Here is a 13222-nt window from a genome sequence, read left to right on the forward strand (position 1 = left end):
AAAGTCTGACGACTCAGATAATCCGCTTCCCAGTTGTCCACTCCTGGGATGTGAATTGCTGATAGATGGCAGGAGCGATCCTCTGCCCATTTGATGATCTTGGATACCTCTCTCATCGCCAGGGAACTCTTTGTTCCCCCCTGATGATTGATGTACGCTACAGTCGTCATGTTGTCCGACTGAAATCTGATGAATCTGGCCTCCGCTAGTTGAGGCCAAGCCTGGAGCGCATTGAATATCGCTCTCAATTCCAATATGTTTATCGGGAGAAGAGATTCTTCCCGAGACCATAGACCCTGAGCCTTCAGGGACTCCCAGACCGCGCCCCAGCCCAAAAGACTGGCGTCGGTCGTGACGATGATCCACTCCGGTCTGCGGAAACTCATTCCCTGAGACAGGTGATCTAGAGACAGCCACCAGAGGAGTGAGTCTCTGGTTTTCTGGTCCATTTGAATCTGGGGAGACAAGTCTGCATAATCCCCATTCCACTGTTTGAGCATGCACAGTTGCAATGGTCTTAAATGAATTTGAGCAAAAGGAACCACGTCCATTGCCGCAACCATTAGTCCTATTACCTCCATGCACTGAGCTATGGAGGGCTGAGGAATGGATTGAAGAACTCGACAAGCGTTCAGAAGCTTTAACTTCCTGACCTCTGTCAGAAAGATCTTCATTTCTACGGAGTCTATTATTGTTCCCAGAAAGGGAACCCTTGTGGACGGGGACAGGGAACTTTTTTCTATGTTCACCTTCCACCCGTGAGATCTGAGAAAGGCTAGAACAATTTCTGTATGAGCCCTTGCTTTGGGAAGGGACGACGCTTGTATTAGAATGTCGTCTAGGTAAGGTGCTACTGCAATGGCCCTCGGCCTTAGCACCGCTAGAAGGGACCCTAGCACCTTTGTGAAAATTCTGGGAGCAGTGGCTAATCCGAACGGAAGAGCCACGAACTGGTAATGCTTGTCCAGAAAGGCGAACCTCAGGAACTGATGGTGATCTTTGTGGATAGGAATATGCAGGTACGCATCCTTTAAGTCCACGGTAGTCATGTATTGACCCTCCTGGATCGTTGGTAAAATTGTCCGAATGGTTTCCATTTTGAATGATGGAACTCTGAGGAATTTGTTTAGAATTTTTAAGTCCAGAATTGGCCTGAAAGTTCCTTCTTTTTTGGGAACTACAAACAGGTTTGAGTAAAAACCCAGTCCTTGTTCCGCTGTTGGAACTGGGTGTATCACTCCCATCTTTAATAGGTCTTCTACGCAACGTAAGAATGCCTGTCTCTTTATCTGGTCTAAAGATAAGCGAGACATGTGGAACCTTCCCCTTGGAGGAAGGTCCTTGAACTCTAGGAGATACCCCTGAGAAACAATTTCTAGTGCCCAGGGGTCCGGAACATCTCTTGCCCAAGCCTGAGTAAAGAGAGAAAGTCTGCCCCCTACTAGATCCAGTCCCGGATCAGGGGCTACCCCTTCATGCTGTCTTGGTAGCAGCAGCAGGCTTCTTGGCCTGTTTGCCCTTGTTCCAGCCTTGCAATGGCTTCCATGGTGGTTTGGGCTGGGATGCGTTACCCTCTTGCCTAGTGGCTGTAGAGGTGGAAGTCGGTCCGTTCCTGAAATTGCGAAAGGAACGAAAATTAGACTTATTTTTAGCCTTGAAAGGTCTATCCTGTGGAAGGGCATGGCCCTTTCCCCCAGTGATATCTGAAATAATTTCCTTCAACTCTGGCCCAAATAGGGTCTTACCCTTGAAAGGAATATTAAGTAATTTTGTTTTGGACGACACATCCGCCGACCAAGACTTTAACCAAAGTGCTCTGCGCGCCACAATTGCAAAACCAGATTTTTTTGCCGCTAATTTAGCTAACTGGAAAGCGGCGTCTGTAATGAAAGAATTAGCCAACTTCAGGGCGTGAATTCTGTCCATGACTTCATCATATGAAGTCTCCTTCTGGAGCGAGTTTTCTAGTTCCTCAAACCAAAAAGCCGCTGCAGTGGTTACAGAAATAATGCAAGAAATTGGTTGAAGAAGAAAACCCTGTTGAACAAAGATTTTCTTAAGTAAACCTTCTAATTTTTTATCCATAGGATCTTTGAAAGCGCAACTGTCTTCTATTGGTATAGTCGTGCGCTTAGCTAGCGTTGAAACTGCCCCCTCTACCTTAGGGACCGTCTGCCTGTCCCTTCTGGGATCAACAATTGGGAACATTTTCTTAAATATAGGAGGGGGAACAAAAGGTACTCCTGGCTTCTCCCACTCCTTATTAACGATATCCGCCACCCTCTTAGGTATTGGAAACGCATCAGTGTGTACTGGGACCTCTAAGAATTTGTCCATTTTACACAATTTTTCTGGGATCACCAAAGGATCACAATCATCAAGTGTAGCTAGGACCTCCTTAAGTAGGGCACGGAGGTGTTCTAGCTTAAATTTAAATGCTATAGTATCAGGCTCTGCCTGCTGAGAAACCTTTCCTGTGTCAGAAATTTCTCCCTCAGACAGGCCTTCCCTCACCGCTAAGTCAGATTGGTGTGAGGGCACTACAGATAACTTATCCTCTGCGTCTGCTTGCTCATCCTCTGTGTTTAAAACTGAGCAATCACGCTTCCTAGGAAAAGCAGGCAGTTTGGATAAAAATGCTGAGAGAGAATTATCCATTACTGCCGCTAACTGTTGCATAGTAATCGCAATTGGTGCGTTAGATGTACTGGGCATCGCTTGCGCGGGCATAGCTGGTGTTGACACAGAAGGGGAGGATAGTGAGCTATCTTCACACCCTTCAGCTAAAGAATCATCTTGGGCTATATCTTTAAGTGAAATTGTACGGTCCTTAAGCGGTTTGGACGCTATAGCACATTTCACACATAAATTTAATGGGGGAACCACCTTGGTCTTTGAACATACAGAACATAGGCTATCTGAAGGTTCAGACATGTTTAACAGACTTAAAAGTAACTTCAATGCAATAAAATTTATTTTTGACAAAAACGTTACTGTCTCTTTAAAAAATAAAAGTGCACACTTTGATGTTACTGAAACATCAAAAAAACATCAAAAACACATCCGATTTTTATGAAATTTTCACCACAGTGTCATAATGCTTTGAAAAGGTTGCACACAAATTTTCAGACCAATTAACCCCTTAATGCCCAAACCGGAGCTAATAACAGCAGTTAACCGGTTAACACACTACAGTACTCTGCCACAGCTTGCCCTGTGGCTTTTACCTTCCTTAGGGTTATTTTGGTAAGAATATAAGCCTCCCTGGAGCCCTTTCTGATGCCTCCGGACTCCCCACGTGAAGCTGCATGAACTGGCTAGTCAAAACAAGTGCGCAATTGAGGCGCGAAAATGAGGCTTCCTTCCTCTGCATACCAGAGTGGAGGGGCCTTTCCGACTAGATTAGGTGTCCAAATAAGTGCCAGGCGCAAATTAATCCCCAAAAGTGTTTTAAGTTGATAAAAAAAACACCTATTTAAGTTGAAAACTTGATAAAAAGTATTCGATTATCCCACAATAGTGTCAACCAGCATAAGCCCTTAAAATAAGCCATCCTTTTATTGCTGAATCTAATAACAATGGCTTACCTATCCCAGAGGGAATTTCTGACAGTCTTCTAGCATTACTGGGTCTTGTTAGAAAAATGACTGATCATACCTGAAGCAGTTAAGCCTGCAAACTGTTCCCCCCAACTGATGTTATCTGGTTTCAACAGTCCTGCATGGGAACAGCAATGGATTTTAGTTACTGGTGCTAAAATCATAGTCCTCTTAGCAGAAATCTTCTTCACTTTCTGCTGCAGAGTAAATAGTACAAGCCGGCACTATTTTAAAATAACAAACTCTTGATAGAAGAAATAAAAAACTACAACTAACACCACATACTCTTTACCACCCCCGGGAGATGCTACTAGTTAGAGCGGCAAAGAGAATGACTGGGGGGGCGGAGCCTGAGGGGAGCTATATGGACAGCTTTGCTGTGTGCTCTCTTTGCCACTTCCTGTAGGGATTGAGAATATCCCACAAGTAAGGATGAAGCCGTGGACCAGATACACCAATGTAGGAGAAAAAAAGGAACAAAGAAGGTCTCTTATGCAGGGTTGTTATCCAAATTACACACACAATCCGTTCCTTTTCCTATCTTTCTTGCTTTTGCATCTCTTTTCCTTCCCCTTAAAAGGGACACAGACCAAAAACAGGTTGTACAAGAGAACCAGGGTAATGTCTCTCAGCTACATCAAAAAAACGGTCCCAACATGTAAAAATGAAACATACCAGTGTAGTGGGGGATCGCCTGTATCAAGTGCAAAATCAAAGTTATTATACGATACCTCAACCCTATTCCGGTTTACTACTCCAGGCCTTCCAAGTCTCTTGTCTTGAGCCACTCTGTCAGCCACCTCTCTGGTTCCGGAATCGCTGACCCGTCACGCCCTACCAGGAGGGCACAGGTCTCTTCTTTCTTACAAGTTCACCGCTGGTACCATCGGGTAAGTGCCGGTAAGGGGAGGAATCGTGGCGTGCCTCTAGTTGTTTTGGCTAGCTAGTACAGCTTAGTTTTAACTGTACAGGCGATACCCAGGTCTAGTCACGTACAGAGGTAGTAGCGTCTCCGCACACAGGCTTCGGCTGAGAGCTGTGGCGAGTTCCACAGCAAAGTGCCAGCAGAGCTGCAGGGGTTACAGCCAAAAGGCGGTCTCGGTCAGTGGAGCAGTTCTTCTTAGGCCGTCAGTGCACGCTGAAGTTAGAGCAGCGTGTGGAGAGAGCGCCACTTCCACCGGAAGCCCATATATATATATATATATATATATATATATATATATATATATATGTGTGTCTGTGTGTGTATATATATATATATATATATATATATATATATATATATATATATATATACACACAGACACACATATATATATATATATATATATATATATATATATATATATATATATATATATATATGTTTATATGTGTGTGCATATGTATTCATGTATTTATATGTGTATATATGTATTTATAAACATATATATATATATATATATATATATATATATATATATATATATATATATATACATATAAACACATAAATACATATGTACACACATATATAAGTGCATTGCAGCCCTTTGCCGTTAGATGAAAACATATTTATGCAATATTCATTTTCAATAAAGTGTTATACTGTGTATTTACTGTAAATATTTCACATTACAATGTTCTGCACATGGAGAGATAAGTTCTAAATATTTATAAATAGATATTCCTATATATATATATATATATATCTGTATATATGTATAACTCTATATAACCATGGGAATATGTTAAGTTTGGCTTTTTACAGGCATCAGGTTAGTGCGTGAGTGTAAACTTTTTACTTTCAATTTGTAATACGAGCTCTATCAAAAAAGAGCAAATACCTTGCTCTTTATAATTTCAAAAGTAACTGCAGTAATAGAGAAGTTTTTCTTAAACAAGCTGAGACTTTCAAAAAACAATTTGTAGAAAAGAACCATGAAGAAAAATGTATTAACGAGATCATAAATGATGTGTCTAAGAAAGATAGAACTGAGTTTCTACAATATAGAAAGAAAGTTTAACTTTGTCAGAATAACAATTTGGTGGGTCCTATTATTCTGGATTACTGTGCTGACAGTAAGGAAATTATGAGCATATTAAGTGAGCATTGGGATATACTAACAAAAGACGCCAGTTTAAATTATTACCAGAAAAACCTAAAATTGTTTGTTTTTTTAAAAAGTACCCAATATAAAAGATAAACTCACTGGGAGTTTTTTTTTTTTAAAGAACTCTAAAAAAACATGGTTGGATGATACCATTAAAGGTTTCTACAAGTCTGGCTTTTGTGTGGGATGTAATAGTTTTTCACAACAACCGAGTCATAGGTGGATCAAACAAAAACCTCTCACTCTAAAAATGTTATTTATTTGCTTGAATGCTCAGACTACCTACAGTATGCTGGTTGTACCTCCAAGAAACTATCAAAATGTTTCCAGGAACATGTGAGTAACATAAAAAGGGGATAAGACAAGCACTCTGTGTCTGAGTATTTTAAATTTAAACAAAATAAAGAACCTCATGGTAAAATGTATGGTCATCAAGAAAGGAGAACCAAACTGGCATGGGGGATCGCAAAAGAATTAGGTAGAACAGAGATGAGGTGGATTTTTAATTTTGATATTATGATATCAAGATGGTTAAATCAAAATGTTTAATTACATAATTTTCTGTAATTCATCATTTTCTGTTATATACCTTTATTTCTCATTTTTTTCAATATATAGTATTTTTTTTTTGGAAAGTAAAGTTTACAAGGTTATATGTAGACGTGTGCATGGTCGAAAAATTTGTTACGGTTCTGTTCAAATCGATTCGAATTATTTCGAATTTCGGTTCGGATCGATTCGAATTCGGAAAAATTTGACTGAATTTGTTTCGGATTCATTCGGATTCAAATAAATTCGTCTGGATTCGGTTTGATTCGGTTTGGAAATTTGGAATTTCGGTATGTGTAAGGTGGGATGTGCTGTGTATTAGACTAGTATTATGTACTGTATATTGGGTGTAACCCATAGCAGAGTGATATAACCTAATATACTGTACAATACTAGTGTAATCCATGGCCATCCGAATTTACCAAATAAATCCGAACTAATTTGGATTTATTCAGTAGATTCGGTACTACCGTAATTCGGAAATTCGAATCGATCCGAATCTCCCAATTTAACAAATTTGTCCAAATTTGGATTCGGAACGAATCGAAGCGCACATGTCTAGTTATATGATACTTCTTTTACTTCAAGGACAAAACAGAAAAGTGTCACATTCATTCTGTTCCTCGAGCCACTAATTTGCTGCTTGTTTGAAACGCTGAAGAGCTTTGGAGTGTGACTCGTTTGCTTAGCGTCTAACAGTTACACTGTTGGACTTAGCTTGTGATTGTATGGTTGTGTCCTGTTTTTAATAAATTATCTTTTCCATTATCCATGGACTTCCAGTGTTTTTTTCTGGTAGCCGAGGGGATTTATACCTGATGCCTTTAAACTGAAAGCGAAGTCATAGCTCTTTCAAGTGCGAGTACTCAGTGTATTCCAGAAGTGTTCATCTTTCCTGTTTAACAGACTTCACTATTATATTTTTATTTATTTTGGAGGCGAGACATTTGTTGGTCAATTGACCAGCTCATCTATCCGTCCAGACTTAGACTATATCCTTATAATATACTTATAAGTTTTTATACACTGTTGTGGCTGCCCACTAAAAAAATAAATACACTTCCTCCTGAGGTCTATGTCTGCTAATTAGAAATCCATTGTGTATAGCAGATAGTAAGTAAGGACATTTCCATGTTAATTTACTACTATGAAAACTAATGGCGCATCCTAGAGCTTTACTGATGGATATGGAGTTTTACTGATGTCAGTGTTTTTTCCCTGTTTTGTTTGCCATGTGCTGCTGACAGCCATTTTACTCACCTCTCTTGCTGACTATGGTGCATTGTGGGTGGATGCTGCTAATTTCCTGCACTTCCTTTTATGGCCAGGCTGGTGTGCATCATCTGTGTGAGACAGGATGCAGTCTCAGAATTGTGATGTCATCACTTATTATTTAAAGGGCCTCTATTCAGTATGCTTTGCCTTTGCATTGTCTCAGACCTGTTTGTGAGAGTTCCTGTGTATTACCTTGCTGTCTGACGTCCTTCCTGGTTCCTGATCCCTAGCTTGTTCCTGACTCTGCTGTTTTCCTTGTTCCTGATTCCGGCTCGTCTGACTATTCGCTTTGGCTCCTGACTCGGCTCGTCTGACTACCAGCTCTGGTTTTGACTCCTGGCTTGTTATTTACTTGTGGACTTTTTATTATTTTTTGTTATTAATAAAGGTGTGATTATTTTTGCACTTCTCGTCTGTCTGATTCCTGGTACCCTGACATTACGCAAAGGCCATGAATCCTGATGGTGCTAATAATCCACCTTTACCTGCCATTATTTCCAGGATGGATGAACAGGATCACCGCTTGGATCAATTTGCACTAGCCCTGCTGACTCGCACTGCACATTTGGACCAAAGTGTCCCACAAGTTATGGCTGCTCCTGTTTCCACTGCTGCACCTAGTCCTACCAGGAGCATGTCCGATTCTGCACCTCTACCTCAGCGATATGGAGGCGATCCTATACAGTGCAGAGGGTTTTTGAACCAGGTGGGCATTTACTTTGAGATGTTACCTCAGGCGTTTCCCTCTGACAGAGCTAAGGTGGGATTTCTCATCTTGTTACTCTCTGACACAGCTCTTGCCTGTGCTAATCCCTTGTGGAAGACTAATAAACCTGTGATTTCAAATTACCCTGAATTTGTGGACTCCTTGCGAAGGGTATTTGATGTTCCGGCTTGCTCCTCCTCTGCTGCTAAACGACTCATGTCCATTCAGCAAGGTAAAAGATCTTTTGCTCAGTATGCTATTGAGTTCCGTACGCTTGCCGCATAGGTTGGTTGGAACAATGAAGCCCTTGTTGCTGCCTTCTTTCATGGGCTCTCCAATGCAATTAAAGACGAAGTTGCTGCCAGAGATTTACCAGAAGATCTCGAGGCATTGGTGTCTTTTTTGATCCTAATTTACATCAGACTCAGAGAGAGGCCCTCTTTCAAGGAACGCTTGCGGAAGCCTCTTGTTCCGTTGTCTCCTACATGTTCGTTCCCACCCATGCCTCCCTCTCCTCCCATGCCTCCTGGTCCCGAGTCACCAGATACTGCTGAGCTGATGCAGTTGGGATTCACGCTTCTCTCCATGGTGGAGAGGGCCTTTAGGAGGAGGGATAGGCTCTGCCTCTATTGTGGGTTACAGGGCCACCTTTTGAAGTCTTGTCCTACACGGCCGGGAAATGCTCACACCTAAGGTCCTGCTGGGGCTGACCTTGGGTAGCTTATCCTCATCCCCGGAACCGCTTAAGGAGAAACCTTTGGTCACGGTTGTCCTTTCCTGGGTGGACTCCTCCATAGTCACCCAGGCTCTTGTTGACTCCGGTGCTGCGGGCTATTTCATTGACAGTGCTTTTGTATCAAAGCACTCCATTCCTTTTTTGCCTCGGTCCATTCCGCTTGCTATTGAGGCTATTGATGGCAGGCCCCTTCAGCCCGCACTCGTTACTCACAAAACTGCTCCATTGTCCATGGCTGTTGGGGCTCTCCATTTTGAAACCCTCCAGTTCCAGGTGATAAACCCTCCGCATTTTCTGGTTGGTCTGGGTAATCCCTGGCTCCAAAAGCACAATCCCAGTCTCTACCGGCGCAGGTCCGAAATTTTGTCGTGGTCCCTGCAATGTATTTCCACTTGTCTTTGGAAACCAGTTAAAGTCTTGTGCACTTCTTCGGTATCTCAATTGCCAGAGGAGTACCAAGAGTTCCTAGACGTTTTTGACAAGGTGCGTGCCAGTACGTTGCCTCCTCACCGGTCTTACGATTGTTCCATAGACCTGCAACTCAGAGCCATTCCTCCTCGGGCCGGGTTTACCCTCTGTCTGTTGCAGAGAATTGTGCTATGGAGGAGTATGTTGCCGATGCTCTGTCGCGGGGGGATCATCCACAAATCCTGCTCTCCTGCAGGGGCTGGCTTCTTCTTTGTGAAGAAAAAGGGTGGCGAGTTAAGACCATGCATCGATTATAGGGGTCTTAATCGTCTTACCATTAAGAATGCTTACCCTATTCTGCTCATTACGGAACTCTTTGACTGCCTCAAGGGAGCTACGGTCTTTACTAAACTTGATTTGAGAGGAACGTACAATCTCGTTAGGATCAAGGAGGGCCACGAATGGAAAACAGCGTTTAATACCAGGAGCGGGCATTATGAGTACCTTGTAATGCCCTTTGGCCTATGTAATGCTCCTGCTGTTTTCCAGGAATTTATTAATGATGTCCTATGAGATATTTTGCAACAGTGTGTTGTGGTGTACTTAGACGACATCCTCATACACTCACCCACACTTGAGGCTCATCGTTCTGATGTTACACGGGTTCTTCAGAGACTACGTGAGAACGGCCTGTTTTGTAACCTCGAGAAATGTGAGTTCCATCAGACTCAAGTAACCTTCCTAGGTTATGTTATATCTGTTGCAGGGTTCTCCATGGATCCTGAGTTGACAAGTTATCTGCAGTTCTGCAGTGGCCTCGCCCAGTTGGTCTTCGGTTTTTGGGGTTCGCCAATTACTATAGAAAGTTTATTAAAAACTTTTCTTCCTTGGTCAAACCTATCACAGACATGACCCGTAAAGAGAATGATCCACTCCATTGGTCACCTACTGCCATTAAGGCCTTTGATAGTCTTAAGACTGCCTTTGCTGCCGCTCCAGTTCTGGCTCATCCTAACCCTGTCCTGCCTTTCATTCTTGAAGCTGATGCATCTAAGACTGGAGTAGGTGCCCTCTTGTCTCAACGTCCTACGCCTGACGGTTCCTTTGACTCCTGGCTTGTTATTTGACTTGTGGACTTTTTATTACTTTTTGTTATTAATAAAGGTGTGATTATTTTTGCACTTCTCGTCTCAGTCTGATTCCTGGCACCCTGACAACTGATGAGCTTTACTTTGCTGATGGATACGAAGGGTAAATTCACTGCATATGATAGCTTAAATGTTTGTCTATAAAGAAGCCATTTATTATGCATATGATCCTTTTTGGAGAAGGAATCTTTTGCTGTATCACTAATTGATACTGTACTGCCTGGTCTCACATTGGAAATCAGTGATCACTAAGTTTGGGGTTAGGTTTGAAAGTACAGTATTGTAAATGCATGAGGACAGGTATCTAAACCACTGTTATGGACCAACATCTTGTTTTTAAGGTTTTTTTTTTTTTAAGAAAAATAATAATCTTTAAAAAGCTAAAAGTTATCATGAAGCATTGTAATCATAGGCTGGTCTGAATACAATATATTTTCTATGTAAGAAAAGTGAATTGCTGAATTAAAGATATATAACAGTCAAACTGAAATGGGCACGAGTATATATGTAATACTTCATTTTAACTAAATGTGGGCTTCATTTGTCAACTTGCAGGAAGACAAGGTCTTTGAATTTATCATAACACCAGCAGTTATCTGATCTTACTCTAATCTTGGATTTTTTAAATTTCTTTCTGACACCATTTGGATGAGAGAAAAACATTTGTTTGCATAATTAATTAATCTGTGAGGCTGATTTTTCCTATACATAGCTCCCCATTTGCTCCACTCTCTGCCATTCTCTTCGCTGGCTTCTTCTAGCCTCCAGAATGAAACACAAAAGCCCAAAACTCAGTTTCAAGGTCCTCAATAACCATTCTCCCCTCCTATATCTCTGACATTGTCTCCATTTACTCTCCCTCTTCTCTCCTCACATTCCCATCTACAGGACATCTCCAGAATGTTCCCTGTCTTATGGAACTCTCTGCCTCACTCTACAAGACTCTCCCCTAGTTTTCAAACTTTCAAGCGCTCCCTAAATACTCTACTGTTCAGGGATGCATACAATCTATACTCTTTTGTCATCCTCTTGAATAACCTTAGCATGTACAAGCTTACAAGCCCAGCTTAATGTAAGGTGATCTGAAGCAGTACAAGTCTTGGCAGTGGCTTCTGCATATTATAACTATGTTTATAGTGTTGTCGAATCTGTGCACACTCTACAAATAACTTTTAATATTATTAATAATAATAATAATAATTATACTTATAATAATATGCATGTAGGACATTTGTCCATTTGCTATTGTTCACCTACGCAGCTGTGACAATCAGACAGTTGCACACAAACATGTACTTACTGTTATATTTAACTCAAAATAACTTTTTGTCTATTTTCATGTAAATATAAATGACTACAGTGTTGACACCAAATGCTAACAGTGGCATTGTCAGTTTATTGACTTTCTTGTAAGATGTAAGCATGATCATGTATATTCACTTTTCATAAACCTGAGAAAGGGGAACATAGCTTACTGATAGCCATAATTAAATCACCCTTTCTGCAGTACTTTCCAATTTGATGAAAACTTGGCTGGATATTATACTTTGTAGGATCCTAACTAACTAGGTACTCACAGTTTAACAAATGGATCTGAGTACCCATTAGCATCCATAGCAGCTAAATGAACACAGCGTACTATTCCAATAATTAGACCTCCCTGCTGTGTGCTGTACATCAGAGACACCAGAATCTTTCCACGATCTTCTACATCACCCCCACGGTCTGCCTGTAAAAGAAAAAAATAAATTAAAAGAAAATATTGAATTATGTTCAATGCATGTTACATTGTATTAAAATAAGTCTACTGCATTATCTATTGTTTTAGTATTTTTATCTTGTTTTCTGTTTTGTTAAGCTATTTCATTACAGGTAGCCCTCAGTTTACGCCGGGGTTAGGTTCCAGAAGGAATGGTTGTAAATCGAAACTGTTGTAAATTGAAACCCAGTTTATAATGTAAGTCAATGGGAAGTGAGGGAGATAGGTTCCAGGCCTCTCTCAAAATTGTCATAAGTAACACCTAATACATTATTTTTAAAGCTTTGAAATGAAGACTTTAAATGCTAAACAGCATTATAAACCTAATAAAATAATCACACAACACAGAATATATAATTAAACTAAGTTAAATGAACAAAAACATTTGCTAAACAGCATTATAAACCTAATAAAATAATCACACAACACAGACTTCACTTGCATTTTTCTGCAAACAGTTCTTTCTATGCATTCCAATCTGGACTGATTTATAGACAGGAAGATCTTGTTCCTTTGAAATCTGCTCGATAGCTCAGGTCTGGTTAAACTGATTAATTTCAGCTTGCTTGGCTTTGCTGCAACACACGCAGACAGCTCCACCTACTGGCTATTTTAATAAATGCACTGCTTCTCAATGCTTTTCAATAGCAGTCACATGACTGAAAAAAAAGGTTGTTATTCTGAAACGGTGTAAATTGAACCGTTGTAAAACGAGGGCCACCTGTATTTGTTTGTACATGTGAGTTGTTAAAGGGATATGAAACCCAAAGAAATTATTTTGTGATTCGGACAGAGCATACAAAAAGTTTCCAATTTACTTCTATTATCAAATTACCTTTGTTCCCATGATATTCTCTTTTTAAGAGATACCTAGGTAGGCATCTGGAGAACTAGATGGCAGGAAATAGTGTTAATGGATATTCTTGCAAAACTACTGCCATATAGTGTT

The 13222-nt window shown here is 40.8% G+C and overlaps 1 protein-coding gene across 1 annotated transcript in view; it reads right to left on the minus strand.

Annotated features, from left to right (window-relative positions):
• RPH3A (rabphilin 3A) overlaps window positions 1-13222 on the minus strand; it is a 496507-nt gene that overhangs the window by 24014 nt on the left and 459271 nt on the right. Inside the window, exon 17 of the mRNA XM_053701695.1 lies at window positions 12092-12243. Within this exon, the coding sequence (XP_053557670.1) occupies window positions 12092-12243 (152 nt within the window). The remainder of the gene's footprint in view (window positions 1-12091; window positions 12244-13222) is intronic.

Source organism: Bombina bombina, chromosome 2, assembly GCF_027579735.1.
Source record: "Bombina bombina isolate aBomBom1 chromosome 2, aBomBom1.pri, whole genome shotgun sequence".
NCBI classification, from domain to species: domain Eukaryota; kingdom Metazoa; phylum Chordata; class Amphibia; order Anura; family Bombinatoridae; genus Bombina; species Bombina bombina.